General features: G+C 35.0%; 1 protein-coding gene across 3 annotated transcripts; it reads left to right on the forward strand.

Moving 5' to 3' along the window:
* The first annotated feature begins 5,418 nt into the window (after positions 1 to 5,418).
* LOC123542962 (uncharacterized protein DDB_G0271670-like) lies at positions 5,419 to 19,266 on the forward strand. 3 transcript variants are annotated; one of them, XM_053531531.1, is made up of 16 exons: positions 5,419 to 5,609; positions 6,140 to 6,238; positions 9,373 to 9,579; positions 10,205 to 10,258; positions 11,098 to 11,155; positions 11,480 to 11,652; positions 12,579 to 12,773; positions 13,258 to 13,332; positions 13,954 to 14,094; positions 14,594 to 15,025; positions 15,967 to 16,162; positions 16,329 to 16,389; positions 16,444 to 16,485; positions 17,218 to 17,320; positions 18,363 to 18,452; positions 19,163 to 19,266. In XM_053531531.1, exons 1-16 carry the CDS (start codon positions 5,558 to 5,560, stop codon positions 19,174 to 19,176), a joined length of 1,992 nt encoding a protein of 663 aa, XP_053387506.1. In that variant the 5' UTR covers positions 5,419 to 5,557; the 3' UTR covers positions 19,177 to 19,266. The 3 variants fall into 3 exon arrangements, with proteins under 3 accessions (XP_053387506.1, XP_045184951.2, XP_045184950.2); XM_045329016.2 differs by having other exon boundaries at positions 5,420 to 5,609; positions 6,143 to 6,238; positions 16,329 to 16,485; XM_045329015.2 differs by having other exon boundaries at positions 5,422 to 5,609; positions 16,329 to 16,485.
* Positions 19,267 to 20,248: the final 982 nt, after the last annotated feature.

Consider the following 20,248-nt stretch of genomic DNA (forward strand, 5'->3'; position numbering starts at 1 on the left):
GAAAGGGCGACACAAAAATCCAGTACGCGTTAACAAAGTTAGGTGCCAAGGGTTATCGCATTTGTCTAAATCTGTCTTACGTCTGTAGACATGCACTTGTTGCACCAAAACGACGGTAAAATTTCGATATTTAGTAAAACTTAGACTGTTTATTATTGCTTAAATTACAAGCTCCTTTTTGGCATAAAATTGCACATACTGATTAGAAAAATTTAGTCAAACCATGAAATTTTGAAAGATATAGCTACAAAAACCTGATCATGCCTTTTGCAAAGAGACTGTGTCAATGAAATGTATAAAATCGTTGACCTGTAAAGAACGGATGTTTGTAATTTGACCTTATTATAAAAATCCCCTACAACATTTGTCGTCTGAATAGATATAAGTATGTCGGGTATAGAACGGTGGACAGGTAAACAAACTTCTGCAAGTAACTGCCAGCTTTTTCATCTGAATCTGAGATGAACAATAAATAATTTCAGATGCAATCTCTTCTATCAAATCGTCACGGAGAACAAACACCTCCCATGGAGATCGAATTTACGACCTCGCGATTCCTTAATAAATTATCCGAACACTCTATGAAGTGTGTTTACCAACCAAACAAAAAAAATAGCAGACTCGGTGTGACTGAATAATGCTAGATTAATCCGACCCGTCTCAATGATACGATTTTTATTTAAAAACAACGAAAACGACCGAAGCTTTTCGAATCCAATTGAGGATTTCTACCTAGCTTACTGTGTGAGTAACTGCAAATGTACTGGCAAGCTGAGAACCAGCTATTGCAATAAATAAACCCAAAGAGACTCTTTCTAAATGAAAGGTGTTTCATTTAATATGCGTATTTGGTCGCTGTGATACCAGTATATACACTTCTCAGATATTTCAGTCTCAATTATGTTGAACATTTGTATAACAAACGGGCCGCTGACCAACCTCCGAGCAGAGTTGTCGTTCGTGATCCTCACTATAACACCGGAAGTGCAAAAGATCGGCCGCAAACTAGCTTGTACACAAAGCTGACCTTGTGAAGTGTATAGCTAAGCTCATAACCCATAGCACCGGCTTAAGCGGAACTCAACTCAACGAGCCACAGTCCACCCCCTCCCCCCCCCCCCCCCATCCCCCCACACACACAAGAACCAACAAATAAAACAACACCTAATCGAAGTATGGGATACTTTTCGAGACCTCCAAAATGCATTATAATAATAATGATAATAACTTTATTTAAAGAGGATAACATATTTGGCTATAGCCAGTCTAACATATGGTCCTCTGACATGAACAAGTTAATTCTTAGTGGCATAAACAGTATGTAGTACAATGAAGAGAGATTAAGATAAGATAAAATTATGTACAAGTGGTGAAAGAATAAATGTTATTTGTAATCCGCGCACTAAAACCCTAAAACACTGTAGAGCATTAAAAGATTGTTGTCGTGATAGTACATAAAATCTACAAGAAAATCCTCCAGTAGCTTGTGACGCAGAGTCTGTTCATGGCAAGTAATGTCATATGCAGCATTTTTCAAACCCCTGGACCGGCTTAAGCGGAACTCTGATACTTTGCGCGGACTCGACGATCCCCAAGAAAATCTAACATCATTGAGTCCAAGTATGGGGTGATTTTTACAGACTTCGCCTAACGCTTAAATATTGCTGTTATTATAGTTAGAAGAACCTTTTGGAACAAGAGACCCTAAATGGCAAGGTAATAAAACGGCATTAAGTCAAACATTTTTCCAAATATTGATCGGTGAAATATATATAATACAGTGCAACCTCTGTAGAGCAACATCCTTTTGGAGATACAAATATTGACTGTTATGTAGAGATTGTTGTTCTGAAAAGGTAAATTTGATAGTATATTTCAGCTTAGGAAAATTTTGATGATGTTGTTAATGAAAAGCTTTTTGCTTAAGAGCACTCTGGAGAGATTGTACTGTATTTACAGGGTTCCGTAAATGTGGACAGATTCTTTTCAATTCCAGTACCGTTAGTCTGCCCACTTCTGCAGGTATATCTGCCCGCTTCTACGGTATTTTACGGAATGACTCTATAGATCAAAAGTATATCGGCAGAGCCTTGCATTTTATCATTGTATTCAACTCGTTTAATAAATTCAATATGAACAGACACTCATGTAAATATCCTCTATATCCGAATGACAGGAGAAAAAAATATAGCACGCTGAGAAAATTGTATGTAAGTATGCCAAAACTACAGACATGTAAACTAAGATCAGATCTTCTCAAGGGAAGAATGGTGGCCACGTTAAAAGTCTTAAATCCAGGCTAGTTACACATATATTTGCATAGCGTCTATCAAGGTTTAGATCAAAATGTGCTATGTTATCTATTGAAAAATTAGATATGTTCGCAAAATGTTCATTGTTCTTAAAATTGAAATTTGTGTTGCGGACAGTTAGCGAATATAGTATATTTCTCCTGAAAAAAAAATCAGTTTATATTAGGCAAATTTATTAATTTTCTATCATGCAAGAAGATATAAAACAAAACAAATTCTTGCGTTTTCTCATATATTGTACAAACACACAAAAAAGCCTAGGCATTGGAAATTTCTTGATTTCTTTCTCATGAGTGCCTCCCGCCCAGTCAAGTACTGGTTCTTCACAGGATGGAGGGACACAAATTCTCTCTCTCTCTCTCTGTCTCTCTCTCTCTCTCTCTCTCTGTTCTGAGGTGGGTGACTTTCTCTTGCTCTGTCCCACAGACCAGACTGATGTGTGCTTGCGCTTGCAGAGGATGAAATAATAAGTGAACAATATGCAGCATATAATTTATAAAGTAAAACTGTAGACAATCAATGACTGTCTTCTGTTTTTCCAATTAAACGATCCACTTAACGAATATTCACTTCCTACATTTATATATATATTCATTTACCTCATACTGTATGACCTAATGTATTACGTAATAATATAAGAGATAAATGAGGAAAAAAAATGAATATAAATGGCTGCTGACTGAATATTACGATTAGTTGGGATAAAGTTAGACTGCAGAAGAACACCTGATGATTCATCTGCTTCCGATTTACACACCAAATTACTAGAAACCTAGTATGACTTACTTCCCTACGCCACGAGCTAACAACTCGAGGGCAGAACTATAAGCACTAAGTCACACTCAGAAACTATGTTACAATATCTAAATATTTATGACAATGTTAAAAGTTCATGAACTTTTGATATGTAATCGGCATGGTCTCAATTCACAAGATTAGTACTTCCAGGTGAGCACATTACAGCTGATAACTGACCTCATTATCTCTCTCTCCTTACAAATGTTGCTCTCTGTGGCCCTTTCGTACGAAATATTCTTAAGCCATAATGTTTCTTAAAGCGATTCGGTCACACATTTTAGGCAAAAGAAAAAGAAATAATGTCAAAAACCAAGAACATGTGGGTACTGTGAAAGTGCCTAAGGGGTCAAACGTAATGATATAATATTTTTGCAAAGTATCCTAGTAAATGACCAAAAATATTGTATAGAAGCGCTTTTGAAATAATGGAGTAAATCAACATTCTTCTTGCCTTTTTACCATTATCTAACACTTGTTCTCATTCACTTTATCGTTTTTCAGTGTCATAAATACATTCTATGCCAAGCTTGATTGAAAATTTTCACCTCAGCTATGGGCAAGAAGCCTTAAAATAGTCAAGAGAAGCTTGTCCAGGGGTGAGTGCGAACGAGGCCTAAATACATAAAGATAAAGACTGCGTTTTCTCTGTATGTGATTTCGGCATTCTCCGGTTGTTATGGAAACATTGCTCGTATGACCTAACCAAAAGCACCAAAAGCATGTTGAAATAACAAACGAGAATACGAGGTTGGTAATAAGTCCATTTCCTTAATTGCATTTTACTCTATTATTCGACGATGTCAGCTTTACGTCTCGTAGTAATGTGAAGTGTCACTGTCCCGTTTGTGCCTTTTTCTATCCCCGCCCCCCCCCCCCCCCCCCTCACCCCCTCTGAGTCTCGTAGTAAAGTAATAATGTGTCACTGTCTCGTTTATATCGATTGCTTTCTATAATATGCCCTTTTCTCTATCATTCCTAGATTTCACCCTTATGTATCGTAATAAAGTAATGAAGTGTCACTGTCTCGCTTGTATCGGCTGCTTCCTTTAATATGCCTTTATCTCTATCATTCGTTGATTTCAACCCTATGTCTCGTAATAAAGTAATAAAGTGTCACTGCCTCGCTTATATCGATTGCTTCCTTTAATATGGCTTTCTTCTCTATCATTTGTCGATGTCACCCTTGTGTCTCATAGTAAAGTAGCATAATGTGTCACTCTGTTGCTTCCTTTAATATACCATTTTCTATACCATTCGTTAATTTAACCCTTGCGTCTTGTAATATAGTAACAATGCGCCACTGGTTCGCTTACATCGATTGTTTTCTTTGTTCGCTTACATCGATTGTTTTCTTTAATATGCCTTTCTCTCTATCATTCCTCAGTGTCACCCGTACGTCTCGTACTATATAATGGTTTTAATATCAATGGTATTAGGTCGAGGTTGATATGGGTTGAATGAGGTGAGGGAACTGAGGAACTTTTTGTAACATGTTAAATACAAGACCAAAAACATGGCGACGAGTCATTCTCAAACGATTGGCAATGTACTTTGAAAAGGAAAAATTAAAGAGGCAAAGTCAAATGTCATTTCAGGATATCAAAATTCGAGATCTGTGTCAAAACTGAGTCAAACCTTTAGACACCCGCACTATTCTAAAGGATAAAAGCTGAGAATAACGACAAAATAATTTTATGTTTCAAACAAACCTTATTCTAACCTACCCGCTCGTGACCCCACCTCTCACCGGATTGAGCTAGATGGTCAGAGGTAAAAGTCGACATAAGGTCAATATGCTTGGATATTTATTTTAAGATTTTTTGTTTGTAATTCACAAAACAAAATATTTTCTAACAAGACAAAATTCCTCGTGAAAGAGGTTGATACTTAATTGATAAAAACGGTAGAGTTTTATCAATAAATACTGCTTAAGTTCTTTTAGATTAAACAATGTGAAACCTCCGACTGTTCAACAAGAACAACAACAAATGTACCAATTCATAAGTGTTCCTTTCCTGTTTAAATAGAGATACTTTTATTTGTTTTAGTACTTTAAAGATATCGACTACTCCAGAAGGTTAAGAGTACATTCTATCTTGGGGTCAGATTGGAAGAGAAAATAATATTTTTCAAAACAACAGACTGATATAATGCGATATGACACCTGTTATCTTGCGGACCCTGTCATCTGTACTGGATTACCGTTCAGCAGGTGTTTAGTACAGTGGCACCAATCTTTCACTATTGGTGCTACATTGTCCCCAGTAGGTGATACTGACGAGATATTTAAAAATTGAGGTTAAGTGATATTGATGCGACATTTTGAATAGCAACAAAAAGCCCCCCTACTACATAAAGGTAGAACCTCGTGTACTAAACTTAAAAGGGCAGAGTTTACCGTTTTCAGTGTTTTATTTCTGGGTACTCCGTCTAGATAACAAGAAAACATGACGACTGTTGGAATTGTATTTGCACATTGTCTGGTTTTTGCGGTTGTTTGTAAGTGTAGAGATTTTGTCACTGATTTCTATTATTTTCGTCTGCTTTTTTTTGTGTTTACCGATTTTTATCGTATTTTTTTTGTAATTTTTATTTCATCCTTTTCTTTAATTTTTATCTTTTTGTTAACGCTCTTTTGTCATCCGGAATAACCGCATTTTTAAATAATGCTTACTCGTTTTAATTAATCAAAACATTTATGTATTTATTTATTTATTTATATTATAGAATTATCAACTATTTCTTTATTGCATCATCATTTTAGTTATTATGTGGTTATCTATTTACCTTTCACAGTAGTAATTCATTCATTTATTTGATATTTACTCCTTTTTTCTTACTGTGACTGATTATTTACGCGCTTACTTTGAAATCGCTTTTGTTTTTGTTACATATTTACTGCAAAATAAATAGTTATATTTGATAAGGCACTTTTTTCTTTTCTTTTTCCAAAATAAAGTAATATCTTTCAATTTATTCTGAATCTGGTTGCCGTAGTTACAAAAGTTTTTACGATATTTTTTCAATAGCAGCAGCCACACAAGACTGGAACACATACCAGCCAATGAGTCACTGTACTACACTGGACGAACACGGTTGTTACTCATGCAAAATGTGTCTAACTAAGGGTAAGAGTAAACATGTTTTAGGTGAACGTTTTCAAATACTATAAGATAACTCTGCCAGCGTGGATGGAAACGTATGTAGTTGGGTCCATTTTGCATTAAACAACTGCGGGTTATTTTTAGACACGTCTATAATTGGCAAATGTTCATCCCATATCTATATATGCTCAACAAAAATAAAAACTGTCTAAAATTATAATACAAGTAGTAAGTAAATTTTTTCAAAATAAGACTGATTAAATTTGATATTTGTAAATTTTAATGAAATGAATATGTTTTTGCCATGTGAATCGGTCTTTTTTTTCCCATTGCAAAATGTATTGCAATGGAAAATTGCAGTTGCATCTTTCTTTCGAATTTGCGATGGCTTTTATTGTTTCCTAAACTCTGAATATATGTGTATTGTAGAAGGCCAAATATTCTTGTAAATTATCTTCTGCTGAACACTTTTTCTCCAATTCTATAATTTACCATTTGGGTCAAAATCGCTCGTGGCATATATCATAATACATGCTGAGCATTCAGTTATGTCTATTTGTCAAAAAACTAAATTTCTATATTTGGACAAAAAATTCTGTAACGAAATCTCGTTAAACTTGACATATTTTTTCATTAAAATTTTTGTATCACTCTGATTGAATATTGAATCTTTCTTTCAGTTTAATACACATGCTTTATACTGCGTATGTTTTGACAAAACGTGTATGTAGAGATAATTAAATAAAAAATATAAAAGCTAAAAGATATAGAAAAATTTAATGTGAATATTAAGTTATCTTATACGACTTATCTCTCACCGCTTGAAAAACAAATGAGGGAAATGGCTTTTATGCTATATTATACACAATTGACAATTTCTAACATTTAAAAGTTGTTTCTTAACTTTTAAAAATAGTTATAGAAACAATAATCGGTGGCTTTATTGCCAATATAAAAAGCACGGGTGGTAAACGCGCAATCCAATTCCCGCTGGGAATACGCTTAAAATGGGTTGCGCAACGTCCGGTGCTGGTGTTGCGCGTAAAAAAAGACGAAATTGAGGTATGTGAAGTTATGATTTTGCTTAGTATGAGACAAGAATGAATTTTCTTGAAAAAAGCAAAATGCTATTCGACACAAATATGATAATACAATATATGTGTAAAATATCTGGTTTGTAAGTTATGATTCGGCTCTGTTATCACAAAAACTCAGGGGACAAGAAGCGTGAAAAAGTATGAAATCAACAAAGATGGACGTTTCTGACCTCATATGCCTAATCTGAGGACATCTGATGCTTTTTATGATAACTCAACTGTTATAAAGTAAGGAATATCAAAATCATTTGCTTCAAATCCTGCTTACGGGGACATAATTGACAAAACAAAATCGGGAATGGGGTTGCGCACCGGGAATGGAGTTGCTCGCATACATCATAATGTATATAATGTATACACGCAACTCCATTCCCGGGGTGCAACCCCATTCCCGATTATTTTTTTGACAATCTTTCCCCCAAACATTTCATTCAAGTGTATGTAATATTCATGACTGTTTTACACGTGTTTGATCATTAGAAGCGTCACATTTCCAGAAAGAAGGCACAAGAGTTAGAAAATTGGCATTTTTCATGATTTCATGCTTTTTTGACAGTTCGAGCCGGCAGAGTTTTCGTGATAACAGAGCTGATTCTTAAATTAATAAGTTGGTATTTCACACATATGATCTTTATTCATTTTTGTGTCGAATAGCATTTTGCTTTTTTCGAAAACACTCGTAAATGTGTCATTATTTACAAAAACAAAAACCCATCTACCTCGATTTTGTATATATTGATGCGCAACACCAGCACCGGAAGTCGCGCAACCCATTTTTAGCGTATTCCCAGTGGGAATTGAATTGTGCGTTTACCACCCGTGAAAAGGTAATGAGTCACGAAGTGAGAGGGATAAGCTGGTGGGAAGATAAATATAAGAGGTGAGCGATTGACTAGTCTGGGTGGATAATGACGGTGAACTAAGTATAATAGATGTAACGCTGGCGAGAGAGTGAAGGTGTTCTGAGTATAAGAATTAATATGTCGGCAAGAGAGTGAAGGCGGACTAAGTATAATGGATAGTCTGGTGGGGATTAGTGAAGGCGAACTATGTATAATAGATATCACGTTGGTGAGAGAGTGAAGACGGACTAATAACAGATGGGTTGGAACCTGTGAAGGCGCTCTAAGTATAAGGAATAATCTGGCAGGGAGATATTGCGAAGGAGAACTAAGTGATAGGGAATGTCTGGTGGGGAGATAGTAAAACACACTGAACATATAAGCGCGTATTGTACAACTAGTACATTTAACAAAAAGGCTTATTCCTAAAGTCCGTGATGACTAGCATTTATACTTTTAAATGCAGGAAAGCAATACCAAACACCTGCACATGTTTGGGTTATCCTCATGATAGGTGAGATTATTAGGAGACTTACGGCCTAAGCCCTCTTTATGCAAGGGAAACAATTTGTTTATAGAGTGAAATTGTTGAGTAAACACCGTTTGTTAATCATAATCCTGTCCATGTTATATCAGTGCAATGGAAAAGTATGCAGCTAACAGTCCTGAAATTGTTTTCATTGATTTTCTCATATTTCTAGATATTTTTCCCATACTTTGACGCATATATATATGGGTAGCAGAGATCATTCTCTTTCCAGCAATAGCTTTCTGAATATATTTTACCTTGTGATATTCTGTGGGTTTTTACATTTTTATAAAAATCGTCTGTTTGTTGACAAATTTCACCACAAAAATGTCACACTTTCCTCCAGGGCATTAAATGATTTGATCTATACATATTTTTCTTTTCAAAGTGCTGACCTTCACAGAAATTATGCATGATTTTTTTCGTGCCTACAGGTAAAGAGTGCATGGTTTACATGAGATACTATGTACATAGCCACCTAACCTCCATTTTTCCAGATATTTTACCCGGGATTTTTTTTTCAGCTCAAATAACTCTTTTTCAGAAAATGATATCTTAAATATTTGTTTTCAGACTGGGTACTTTGATGCAGTTAGCAACACATATATCCAAAATAGATAGTGCCTATTTGAAGTTTGTATTTGTAGTTCCAATGCCTAAATCATTATTTGCGGCGTGTATGTTTTACAGTTGCCGCACCATCTTGTGCGACAGCAGCACCGACCCCTGCAGTCAAAATAATACACGAGCCATGTGATTGTGGTAAACACCAAACTACCACGATACCTACAACAACCACTGAACCGACGACGACGACTTCAACAACGACACAACCGACTACTACCACAACAAAGGCTAAAACACCGAAAGCCCAGCCTACTACCACTACAACAAAAGGTAATTTGGTATTTCTCCTATCTTTTATTTAGAACAAATATATGTTATGTTATGCTCATATTTTTAACTGATCTTTGATATTACCTTGCTGACATCATTTTGCAGTATCCCTGCACTTTAAGTACATAAACAGTGAATACTAAATTTGCCTAATGTCATAACAGGCCTAGCACCTTTATTACTAATCATATAGTATAACCTTTGTTAAAACCAGGGATAGATGAAAAGCTTCTCTTTAAATCCATATACTTTATAGTATATACATTCAAAACAGAGTGGTTCCTAAGTAAATCAACATCTCTTTAGAAACAAACATTTTAATCGTTGTAATTATACACTATATAATGTACTGCTGCCTTAAACATTGATATTCATGCTATAGACGTTCAAGATTCGAATAAGCTACATAACACCATGATACACTATAAGAAAATACATTTTTAATTTTCTTATATTTCAAACAAATATGTAAACGCAGCACTTTAAAAGCATTGAACTTTAAACATGCTGCTCTCAATTCACCTAATTGTTTTGCTCTTAGTAAATAATAGCTTCGTAAAATTCCGTCTACTGCAAGTAAGAAAAAAAAATTCTGATATTATAAAAATCTGACTCTTTCTTTCAGCCACCACCACCACAACAACAACTGCTAGAGCTACATCAACAGCTGCTCAGTCAGGTGAAATAACTATTTCAATTCTTTCTCTCTTTAAGGTAATGGACCAGTTATGGCAATCGGTAATTTCCGTGTGATTACGTATTCTTGTTTGGCGTTTCGGTCTTCTTCGGGCAATAACGTAGCTCATATGAGCATCTGACTTTCCGTTCGAACCGGAGAATACCGAAATCGCCTATGAAGAATACGTTATCGAATGTCATAGTCCACAAATAAGATGTTATATTGCTGAACTCTTCTCTATAGAATACGTATCACTTATCTTTTTGTAAATGGCACTGTACCTCTTCTACAGAACAATACATTTAGTTTTATTTTCTGATGTAAAATGTTCACCCTTTTAGAAGTAAATATTAAAAAGAAAGTATTTCGTGAAAAGCTCATAAAACCTGTTTGTAAGATAGCCCCATTCTTTGTCCTGTTGTCAGAAATAAAGAAATTCCGACTTAAAAATGAAGGAAAAAAACGGTCAATCATAATATCATTCAATTATTACCTTTTACTTAGTCCGATATGACTATTTATCGAACTGGAAAAAGTAATATTGTCAAAGGGCTTAGCCCAATGTTGATATATCTTCTCCTAGGTCGACACCTCCTCATACCGACCAACGTTCAAGACACCAGTTGTTTTATTTAAGAAATAAAATGTCCCAAACAGTAATTTGTTGTTGAATAAAATCATTGTTTGGATGCGAAAGATTATATCACGAGGGCGCACCCGGACGGATATAATACTACGTATCTGAACAATAAACACTTATTTTATTAAAGAGAAAATCATTGTATGAGATATATAACATTCGTTTAGAAAGTCCCTAACAAAACATACTTTTTATTTAGGTAGTCAAAGTAAATCACAAAGTGGAAATCAGTCGGGGGCGAATAACTCCACTTATACGTAAGTTATTTTTTTCCAGCCAGAATATGTTACAAAGAGTATTTCGCTAACTTATCACGTTAATTCAAATCTTACCGTCATGTCCATCATTTGTTTTAAATGATTTTACAAGTTTAAAATATTAATACACTAAAGAAAAGAAGAGCCACACAAACCAATGAGCATTTCACAAAAAAAAATATTAACAATCGCTTTTATTACATACTTATTTATAAAATCCGTTAAGTTAGTTTCAATGGAACCTAAAACGTCAATATTTTATGTAATAGCTAAAAATATTTCCACGGCGTCAAAAGTGTGATAAAATATCTTTTTCACTTATAGCTGGAGTAAAGGGCCACTGATAGAATATGAGTCATCAACAACTGTAACAACTGAAGGAGATAAAGAGACAACTGTGACTACCAATATTACAAAGGCTGATGGCGTTGAGGTCAACAGGACTATTGACACAACAGTTACAAACCATGGGCATGTTGTTAGTCATAACACGAAAGGTTCGGTTCATTATCTTGATATAAGAAAAGTTAAAATAAGATAAGATATAATAAGATATAATAAGATAAGTTTAATTTTAAGTCGGCAAGACTTAGTACCTACCAGTGTATCGAACTGAACAATAGAAATATAAAAAAAATGTTACAAGACTTTTTATATAAATCGCCGGTCCAAAGTTCGAATATTCCATAGTTCAACACTAAAAAAAACTTGAAGAAAAAGATCTATGAAAATTCATTTGTGGTATCATGTAATACTGATTAAATGGCTAGCCTTTCACCAGACAAAACTAAACTACCCTCTCTGGCAATCAATTCTCAATGTTAGCCGGAAAACCATTCAATACGTGTATGATATTGGCTCATTATGCCACTGCATATGATATTAAATGTTAAATATGTTAAAATTACGAACTGCATTATGCAAAGCTTATGGTTATAAATTATAAACATATCGATCGTGATGAGTCTTTTTTTTTTTCAATTTGGCATAGTATTGTAGTGTCTTATTAAGTATATGCTTGGTTTTATATAGTGTTTGTTTTGTTTATATTTCTGGTATATTTTTAAGGTTTTAACTAATACTGGAAAAAAGGTCACTTTATTATCGCGACTGTCATAGCCTTAACCTTTCGTGCTATATAAATGTAACATTTTCTTAAAACTAAGACGTGTATCTTATTTGAGGAAAGTATTATGACCTTATAGTATTTAGTGCTATATACTCGTCTGATATGAAGGTATTATATTGTCCTTAATATGGACATTTTGGCACGTATTATGTTTACAAATGAATAAAAGCAATATTTGGAAACATACAATCGTTGATTTAAAAACTGGAAACGGCTTGAAGATATATCGACTTTTTATCTCTGATTCTATTAATCTAAAACATGAAATAATAAAATAAATTTGGTAACATACAGTTGTCGATGGGAACAAGAGCGCTGGTGCCTGGCACGGTGGTCACAACAGCTCCTCCTCCTCATACGGGGGAAATAACTCTTCAAGTACAACTTCCACACATTCCAGCAATCAGTCTGGTTCCTCTGGTCACAATAGCACAGCTGGTTCCGGTGGGCATCATGGCGGTCATTCTGGACATGCAAATAGTAGTTCAAGTAAGAAAATTGCAGTAACTAGTACAAGATATGACCAAATGCTGTGTATTTCAAACTTTGAAAAGGGAAAATCACAATAAATATTTTGGCATATACTTTGTTGACGTTTATGAAATAAAACAAATCCAAATATTTATCAATATTTTTTTACATCTTATAGTATTTACTATAGGATTAAATTATTTTGTCTGGTGTTCACGTATGTGTAAACCCTGCCGAATGACGCAAACACTGAATAACGCCCCAAAGGCAGTATTAACATTTGCATGAATACCAGAAAGAATAATCTAATCCTTATAATTCTAAGTAAACGTGCTACAAGCTAAACCATTTGATTAAAAGATACAGGATATATATAACACATTATATAACATTTAGGTATAGATTATACATTCTCTGCCATAATACATACTATAAGTTATAACATATCCTTACACACATAAGGGCACTCAAGTGCAAATGGCATCTTCTTTTCTTCGTTTAGAGTCGAGTTCCTCTTCATCAAGTAGCACAAACCAGTCATCCTCGTCAGGATCTACAGCGGCCAATCAAACTTCAGGTAACATATTTTAAGCGCCCAGTCAAGTTCCAGGTAATAAACTAATGCTCTAAAATTGGAAGAAAACGGTAGTTAAATATCAAAATTTAAGGCATCCAATCAAAGTTCAGGTGCTAACGATCAGTCAAAATATATAAAAACCCGATCTTGAGTAGTATTATCAAATACTTCTGAGAAATATGTAAACACCGAAATACATTCAATTGTATTAGCATAGATTTTATACACTTTCCTTAACTAACAAATGTTCGACCATGCCTACCTTGCAAATTTGAAGCTTTATCTACAACATTTTTAACTGAAGTTGTTGTAATTTCTTTAAAATATTAAAAATGTTCCATCTAAAATTAATCAGCTCTTACGCCAGATATGATCTTCTCTGATAATTCTTGAGACAAAATGATTTTCCTGAAACGCAATCAAGGACAATCACCATTGCAATATTTCAACCCACTGAAACCTTAAAATTACCTTCAAGACTTACGAAAAACGAAACTTCTTTCATACAATAACGTACACGGCACATTGTATACAACACAAACGTATTTCAGAAAAGCCAAAGTTGAACTTATACTGTAAATAAAAACATAAATACTAACCGGAAACACCTTTTTGTTCTAGGATCGTCAGGCAGCGGACACAATGGTACTAGTGGTTCAGGACATTCCGGTTCAAATAGCTCAGGATCGAACTCGTCAAGTTCAACTTCCCATTCATCTTCCTCCTCGTCACAAAGTGGAAAATCTTCTTCCAATAATTCAGGTATGTCTGGCTTCATCACGAAGTGAAAAATATTCTTCCAATAAGTCAGGTAGGTCTGGCTTCATCGCGAAGTGGAAAATCTTATTCCAATAATTCTGGTAAGTGTGGCCTTATCATGAAGATTAAATTATTCTTCTAATAATTCAGGTAGGTTTAGCTTTATCATTGAGATAAAGATACTTTTCCAATAATTCAGGTATGTCTGACCTTATCATGAAAACGAAAATATTCTTCCAATAATTCAGGTGGTTCGAGTTCGTCTGACCTCATACTTATTTATATAGTATTTTCCTAGGGTTTTTTCTGAATACTGTTGCCAGACACAGACTCACAGTTTATATTTAGAAACTTAATCGTCATTTTAAAACCAATTCGTATTGAAAACAATGCGTACGTCAATCTACCATTGATAGTATCATACTATAAGTTAATACAATACTTTTCATGTTTTCGTTGGCAGAAACTTATGTAACAGCCATATAATCAATGTCTTTACAAGGTTCCGGTATGAGCAGCACGGCAGCCAGCACAGCAGCATCTACAGCAGCAAGTACCGCCGGTCACAAACAACACACCACCAAACAGCCGGGTACCACGGCAAAATCTTCCAGTCATAATTCCGGAAGTCATTCAGGCAGCTCTCATCAATCCGGTAGCCATTCAAGTAACCAGTCCGGAAGTAGCTCTGCGTCTGCGCAAACAACAGAGAAAACTCAGCATCATAACCACCACCACCGTACAACCAAGGCAGCTGTTAAAGCCGCAACTACACATAAGCCGATAACACACAAGCCAACGACCACACACAAGCCAACCACTACACACAAACCAACCACTACACATAAACCTACAACTACACACAAGCCAACAACATCCACCACCACCACACAAAAGCCAACTACTACACACAAACCAACAACAACGACAAAGGGTAATGTATGAATAAAATATGTCTATTTTCTTCAATTTTTTTATTTCTCTATGTATCTTCAGTTTGATTAAAATTTGGAAGAACAAGTGTCGTTTCCATAACATAGCATTAACACTAGTCACATGAAACAGCTTGTATCACCCGAAGTAAACTTCACATTATATAACTTAGGGACCGAATGTGTCTCTTTGTAGCAAATAGTACTATCATCTTTCCCACAGCCGTTATTCATCGTGTCCGGAAACTGGTCCTGCTCTGATATAAAGCCATTATAAAAGTTTTGTCCGGAAACTGGTCTTGTCCTGATACCGGTTCCTAGATGACATCAATGGAGAGTAGATTTTGTGAATGTAATGAATATTGAGCCGTGTAATTGTAATACACTGGAGACAAAAAAGCCTCACGTGAATGTTATAAATGATAAATCGTCATACTGAGCGAACAACACAAGTTTTTATCTCGCAGCAATAACCTTTGCTTTGAACTGGCATATTTGTAAGTTCTGCTCTGCAAAGCTATTGTAACTGGGGAACATTTATAAAATAAAATTTTCAGAAATGTCCAGTGGATTAAAGCATGAAGGGAAGTCATAAAATAGTGTATATGTATCACCAGATCTACGGACTGGCAAATGGAAATGAAAATGAGCCATAGTATCCTTTCATCCCAGTAGACTCGCCATTTTCAACTGTTTTTCATCTACTGTTTCAGTCCTTGCGCTAGAGCGGTTCTCTTCCTTATCCCATTTCAACCACATTTTATTCATTATTCAATCCTATATATCTTAAGCAATGCCATTTGTACGTTATTCTGTCCTTTAAGACAAAGAAGTATTGTTCTATCTTCTGTCAAAATATCATGACATATTCGGCCACATTTGTATGCATGATTCATTTCATTTCGATATGGTATAGTAACACATTTTCTTTATCATTTTGAAGCAACAACAACAACAAAACCAACAACAACCACAGCAGCCAAAACCACAGAGAAATCAAGCTCCTCCCATTCTTCCCATCTAAGCTCATCCCATCAGTCTGGTTCCCATTCTTCTTCAAGTGGAAGTTCAAGCTCTCATCAGTCTGGTTCCTCTTCCTCACAACAATCTGGGCAACAGTCGGCATCAAATAAGACGAGGTACTATTTTTGCAGATTTGATATCGCTAATTTCATTCTCATTTAAATTTACAGTACAGTGACTAATAAATTTTATCCATTTTATGTTTTATCTTGTCATGTGGCAATGAACATATTTGCAAATTTAGTGAACAACCTTCATTAACTCGTATTTGTTAAATTTTAGCTCCAATCAACACATGACTAAACCTACGGCGCCACCACACATGACCCAACCAACGGCGCCACCACACATGACCAAACCAACGGCGCCACCACACATGACAAAACCAACAGCACCGCCACATATGACCAAACCAACGGCGCCACCACACATGACAAGGGTAAATAGTCAACATTCTTCAGCTATTGAAGAGCTAACTAAACGCATTAATACTTCAGAGGTTTTATGGTGTGTTTTTTTAATTCCAGTGTTAAAGAATTATGAAATTTCACACACATTCACAAAGACCTATTGTTAATTACATGCCGATATTGCTCCAAAATCGAAGTAAGCAATAAATAAATAAATTGCATTTACTTGAGTAACTCTCACATTTTACGGTTAATTGAGGTTATCTTAAAGTTATCTTTTTACAGAATTTTCAGTCTGAAACGTCTTTGTCAAATTCAGAGAATGACACGGGAGATAATTTTCCCGACTTTCCCGTCACAAGCTTCTGCAGTTTGACCACATTAAGGTCAAAACATTTTGGAAGTGGGGCAACTCGTCCAAAAACACCTTTTTTAATGATGATTACTGAGCTCTCTCATTAATCTTGAGTGGGATTTAGAAACGTGTGCAACACGTGTCAAGTCAGTAATATACAACTGAAACTCGATATCTCGAAATCGCTTATCTCCCCTTCCAAAAATCACGTGCTCAAAATACCATTTTGAGCCGAATTTCGGTTGTCTCGAAGTAAAACGCTCGATCCCTTGGAAGTCGAACTACCGAGTTTCAAATGTACTTGGAAAGTCACTTTAAACCTCATTGAATAGCTTTTCATATACAGAAATTGACAGCGTTGAGCCTCTCTAACCCTCAGGTACAATTTAAATTACCTCTTTTTCAGCCAACAGCCCCAAGAATGACAAAGCCAACTGTATTGTCCGTGTCCAGTACACCAGCACCACAAACTACAACAATTGCACAAGGACCGACAACGACATGGAATGGTAATGAATATTTAATGAAGCGCTGGTGTAAACTGGCAATCAAAACAAACACATAGACCATACTGATTCCATGAGATGGTAGACTCACCATAACATTATCTTTAAAGATAAAATCTCTCTGAAAACACTCAGTATTGCATTCCTCGTTTTACAAATGAGAAAGAAAACGTCGATAACTTTGGAATAAATTTTAAAGATAAAAAACAGCACTTAATCATTTTACAGCATACTGTAAAATCATTTAATTTCGTGGGCACGAAATTTCGTGGTTTTGGTCAAAACGGCAATTTCGTGGGGACATGAATTAGGCATAGGAAATAGAGATCAATATAATTGCACCTTTACTAATCCTACCAGGTGTTCTGTATTACAAAAGTGGATCTATTGTGACATTTTGATACAAGCAAAACTATATTATCTGCACTATTATTTACCTACTGGTACTTCATTTTATTATTGGCTTGTTAAAAGTTAATTTTTTACCATATATAAGTTGACAGAATCATAGGAACCATGTCTTGAGGGGTAAATCAAACACAAATGAATAAACCCTTAATGATTTTGTTGTGTAAAAAAGTATAATATTGTGTCTGAAACAGTTTTCGATTTCCACTCAAATGTGTTATTGCAAGGGAAGTAAACTAATAGATCTCTACTTATAAGTACTAGCCCAAGGCAAGAGTTGTCATTCTTTGTGGATCACAACTTTAAATTAAAAATTAAAACTTCTGTTATTGATATTAACAAAACTATCATAAACTTCACATTTGTGAAATCATTTTTGGTTATTTCAAGGACTTGGAAATTAATTACCAGACTTAATTTAATGTAATACTATCATTGAAAATTTTAGTGTCTATCTCTACATGAATTCGTGGATTTCAACTTTTGAACATAAAATGAATGGGAATTTTACCTATTCATTGGGATTAAATTTCGTGGATTGACTTAACCACGAAATCCACGAAAATTAGTCCCCCACGAATATTAATGATTTTTTACACAGTGAAAGAAAGAAAAACATATTTATGTTCTATTTTAGGAATATGCCCAGATTTTCCGGCAGACTGTCCAGCAGCTAACGGATGTGCAACATTTGATGAGAACTGGTGTCCGATCTGTGTATGCCCTAGTAAGTACATGCATTCATAGCAAAGCCTGATTGTTTAGATAAAGACATCTCTTCATAATAAAAGTCAATATTACAAATAGGCCATCTACCCTTATTCATTACAAAATAGGCCACGTACCCTTATTCATTACAAATAAGCCACCTACCCTTATTCTGTTAACATTCCTTGAAAGGTTAGCATTAACACAAGGGGCTGGTACTTAATTCAGAATGCTATCCATTTTTATTTCACAATGTTTATCAAACAATACATTCCTTATCAGATCAATGCTTTCTTTGCATTCAACTTCCGTGGTAACCAAACTAAGGAGTTTTTGGAGCACGATCTTAACAATTGTAAAGGTTGCATTTGATTTGAGACTGGCCAAGAAAGCTGGCAAATGGAAAGGCAATAATCAAATGTCGAGGCCATCAAATGGAAAGCTTTCATTTCATATTAACGCTTAATGAGGCTCGCACATTGAAAGTCCGTATTTATTTTGAACATGATCAACGGGATGTCGCAAAGAATTCTGCATTGACCTTTAACTTCCTCCGGGTTTTTTCTCCATTCATTCATCAAGCATTTTGTATAAATATCTTATTTCATTATTGCATGCGCTAGAAACACCCGATAAAGTACCATTCTCCAAGATGTGTTATAACATAGGATTATAGTGTACTTAGTTAAATGTTGATATCGCTAGTAAATACCCATATTTATATTTCAGCTGGTAAAAAATAGATCTTCAACAAATATATCCACAGCAACAGATGTAATCTCCTGACAATTATGTGTTCAAATTATGTTAATAAATATATGTGCATCGATAAACAGTTGTTGCTTTTTTTTTTGTTGTTGTGTCAGTTATATAAACAGGAGTAATTGCTCTGACAAGCTGAGTCCGTATTTCTCTCTTTAAACATACATTTGTAACCATTTAACTACAAAAAAAACTTATTTTAAACTTACATGCATCCCGTTTTCTAAGATTTCTTTCTTCAGGGTGGTGTATATTTCATTATCTCGATCAATCTGGGTCTGCTATTATATTATATAATATATATATTATACCAGATTTATGTAGCATCAACGCATTCAAAGGCGCTTTAGATAGCGCAAGGCAGCCACTTAGGGCGCCAAAATTCATCCTCTACTAGTACAGAATCAGAGCGATCTGACCAAAGGGACAGAGTGATACAAAGCCCCCTGAACAGAGATGGAAATCCTTTTAAATACAGGCCTGTCCGGCTAACTTAGCCTAGCTCTTTGCGAATACAGTCTTAATGTGCCCAGTGTATAGCACCGATACACGTGCAACCGTCTTTCCTGCGAAGAACCAGTACTGGCCTCATAGGTAGGAGACACTTGAGGATGTACGAGCGAATTTTTTCTCACGTTAAGAATTTTTTAATACTCTGTGAGCTTGAAGAACATTAGTTTCTAAGACAAACAAGAGCAGAAAAAACATAGGTCACCGAACTCGTTTTAATTTTATAGGGCATTTTCTTCACCCACTGCTTAAGCATTTCTGAAATTTTGTAAAATTAGAAAAATGGTGGTACTATATAAAACATATAATATCCTACTTAATCTTATAGGGATTTCAGGTCTTACAGGTTAATATGAATATATGGTGATGTCAGTATTATATAAGCATAAATGTCACTAACAAGTCTCTTTAATTTTTACATGTTGACATAATTACCCCACCCACATTATTTTCAATGGAAAAACGTATTTAGATATACCAAAAAAATTCTGACGTTAAGATTTTCAAAATATTTTGCAGCATTAAAGACACACAGAAATGCTT

The sequence above is a fragment of the Mercenaria mercenaria genome, chromosome 19, assembly GCF_021730395.1.
Source record: "Mercenaria mercenaria strain notata chromosome 19, MADL_Memer_1, whole genome shotgun sequence".
In the NCBI taxonomy this organism is placed as follows: domain Eukaryota; kingdom Metazoa; phylum Mollusca; class Bivalvia; order Venerida; family Veneridae; genus Mercenaria; species Mercenaria mercenaria.

Coding starts and splice junctions, on each gene's coding strand:
- LOC123542962 (XM_045329015.2), top strand. CDS start 5,558: ATGACGACTGTTGGAATTGTATTTGCACATTGTCTGGTTTTTGCGGTT. Junction 14,095..14,593: donor ATCTTCTTCCAATAATTCAG/GTATGTCTGGCT, acceptor TGTCTTTACAAG/GTTCCGGTATGAGCAGCACG. Junction 15,026..15,966: donor ACCAACAACAACGACAAAGG/GTAATGTATGAA, acceptor ATCATTTTGAAG/CAACAACAACAACAAAACCA.